Source organism: Dufourea novaeangliae, unplaced genomic scaffold (assembly GCF_001272555.1).
Source record: "Dufourea novaeangliae isolate 0120121106 unplaced genomic scaffold, ASM127255v1 scaffold531, whole genome shotgun sequence".
Lineage (NCBI taxonomy): Eukaryota > Metazoa > Arthropoda > Insecta > Hymenoptera > Halictidae > Dufourea > Dufourea novaeangliae.
The window spans coordinates 2807-5537 of NW_015374396.1; the positions used below are offsets into that span (position 1 = coordinate 2807).

The 2731-nt window shown below is 41.0% G+C and overlaps 1 protein-coding gene across 1 annotated transcript; it reads left to right on the plus strand.

Moving 5' to 3' along the window:
* Positions 1-56: 56 nt before the first annotated feature.
* Positions 57-1458, plus strand: LOC107193025 (the record flags this gene model as incomplete). Its single annotated transcript, XM_015582400.1, has 2 exons — positions 57-189; positions 289-1458. Coding segments are annotated over exons 1-2 (1303 nt in total), but the record flags the coding sequence as incomplete, so codon positions are not given.
* Between the last annotated feature and the right edge of the window lie 1273 nt (positions 1459-2731).

A 2731-nucleotide genomic window follows, 5' to 3' on the forward strand; every position in this document is an offset into this window, starting at 1 on the left:
CAGAATTACGTCAGCACTATGTTGAATTTATGAAAGAGTACGAAATATTGGGTCACATGTCACGAGTGCAAGATTCACAACTAAATCAAGAACCGTCATACTATCTCCCACATCATGCCGTGTGTAAAGAGGGAAGTACTACAACAAAGGTTAGGGTTGTTTTTGATGCGTCGGCAAAATCTTCGTCAGGTTTGTCATTGAATGACACGCAATTAGTAGGTCCCACTGTTCAGAGTGATTTGATCTCTATTCTTATTCGATTTAGAACACATCGCTATGTCCTTTCAGCGGACATAACAAAAATGTACAGACAGATTCTTATAGAACCAGAAGAAAGATATTTTCAACGCATCCTGTGGCGCCAAAGTCCAGAATTGCCTATAGAAACGTTCGAACTGAATACAGTTACATATGGAACAGCATCGGCCCCTTTCTTAGCAACACGGGTATTAAAACAAATAGGTTTAGAATGTACACACACGTTTCCAAACGCGAGCAAAGTAATCATTAACGATTTTTATGTTGACGATTTACTAACCGGGGTTGCCACGATCTCAGAAGCAAAGCGATTAAAGGACGAAGTTTCAGGAATATTACTCCAGGCCGGGCTTCCATTGCGTAAATGGGCAACGAATTGCCCTCTTATTTTTCAATCGTCCCCGGATACAGTAACGGCAAAAGAACTCAATGCAGACAAAGATCCAAAAACTCTCGGTCTGCAATGGGCGTCTGTTGAAGACGAACTCCGATTTTGTATTTCATCTTCGAACAATAAACGGGTTACAAAGCGTACAATATTATCAGAAATTGCGCAAATATTTGATCCATTAGGATTAATTGGACCAGTTATCACTCGCGCGAAATTAATGATGCAACGGCTATGGAAAATGCAGATAGGTTGGGATGAGACAATCTCCCAAGAGTTACACGCTCAATGGACGAGTTATAGGCAGGAATTACATAACTTAGACTTAATAAAAATTCCTCGTAAAGTAGTAGTTGGATGTTTAGCTCAGGTAGAATTACATGGTTTTGCAGATGCCTCAGAAAAGGCGTACGGGGCGTGCGTCTATTTACGGTCACCAACAAAGTCAGGTAAATGGGAGGCTCGGCTTTTGTGCTCGAAGTCCCGCGTCGCGCCGCTCAAGTCTGTAACGCTTCCACGATTAGAACTGTGCGGAGCACTTTTATTAGCCCAATTAGTACACAAAGTTCAATCAGCGCTTAATCTTCCTGTTGAAAGAGAATACTACTGGTCAGATTCCAGTATTACGCTTGCATGGATAGCAAGTGTATCGAGCAGGTGGAACACCTTTGTTGCCAATAGGGTTTCACAGATACAACATTTAAGTAAGATCGATAACTGGCGCCATGTATCCTCAAAAGACAATCCAGCAGACATAATCTCTCGTGGCTTAAACCCGATGTCCCTGAAGGACAATAACCTTTGGTGGTCAGGTCCTTATTGGCTTAATGAAAATTCAGATATTTGGCCATCTTCAGACATATCCATTACAGAGATTCCAGAAGAAAGAAAAATTATTACTACATTAACGATAAGCACACTTCACGACTATTCCATTTTTGAGCGATTTTCGAGTTATATTCGTTTAGTACAGGTGGTTGCATATTGTTTCAAGTTTGTTTCAAATTGTCAGGCTAAAAAAATAACGTCACATGACCGTGTGTATCACACAGGGGTCAACTTAACAGTTAGTGAAATTCAACGAGCCGAAAATGCATTGCTGCGTCTTGTACAAGCCGAGGTATTTTCTGGTGAGCTGACTGCACTAAGAAATACACAGTTACTATCAAAAAATAGTCCAGTCATTACACTCTGTCCATTTCTGATGAAAAGGGATTAATGAGGGTGGGCGGCAGACTCCAGTACGCTATCCTCGAATATGATCAAAAACACCCAATCATATTACCGGCAAAGCATCCATTCATAGATCTTCTAATTCGACATGAGCATATTAGATTGTTACACGCAGGATGTCAGCATGTAGTAGCGTCTTTGCGGGAACGGTATTGGCCTTTGGCATGCAAACGGAATGTGAAACAAGTAATTAAAAACTGTGTAAGGTGTTTTAAAGTAAAACCTCAATCGGCCATTTATCTGATGGGTCAACTACCTGCCGTTCGAGTGACACCTGCTCGTCCATTCAGTACCTGCGGAGTAGACTACGCAGGCCCATTTATGACCAAAGAACGTGTTCGGACTAAGATCTCTACGAAGGCGTACATTTGTATTTTCGTATGTTTTGTAACAAAGGCAATTCACATAGAACTAGCTACAGACTTAAGTACAGATGCATTCCTGAATTGTTTTAGGCGCTTTATAGCACGGAGAGGTAAATGTCAACGCATCTTCTCAGATAACGCTACAAATTTTGTGGGGGCAAACCGCCAATTAAAGGAATTAAAGAGTTTTATTACTGGGAGTACATATAATAGTCAAGTAAATTCTTTCTTGAACAAGGAGCAAATAGATTGGAAATTCATTCCTCCCCAAGCACCAAATTTTGGAGGGCTTTGGGAAAGTGCGGTGAAATCTGCTAAATTTCACCTAAAACGAGTCATTGGTGAACAAAAATTGACATTCGAAGAATTCTACACGCTACTAACACAGATAGAAGCATGCTTAAATTCCCGCCCTCTCAGTCCTATCTCTTCAGATCCTACTGACTTCAATCCGTTAACTCCCGGACATTTTCTAATTGGCAATGCA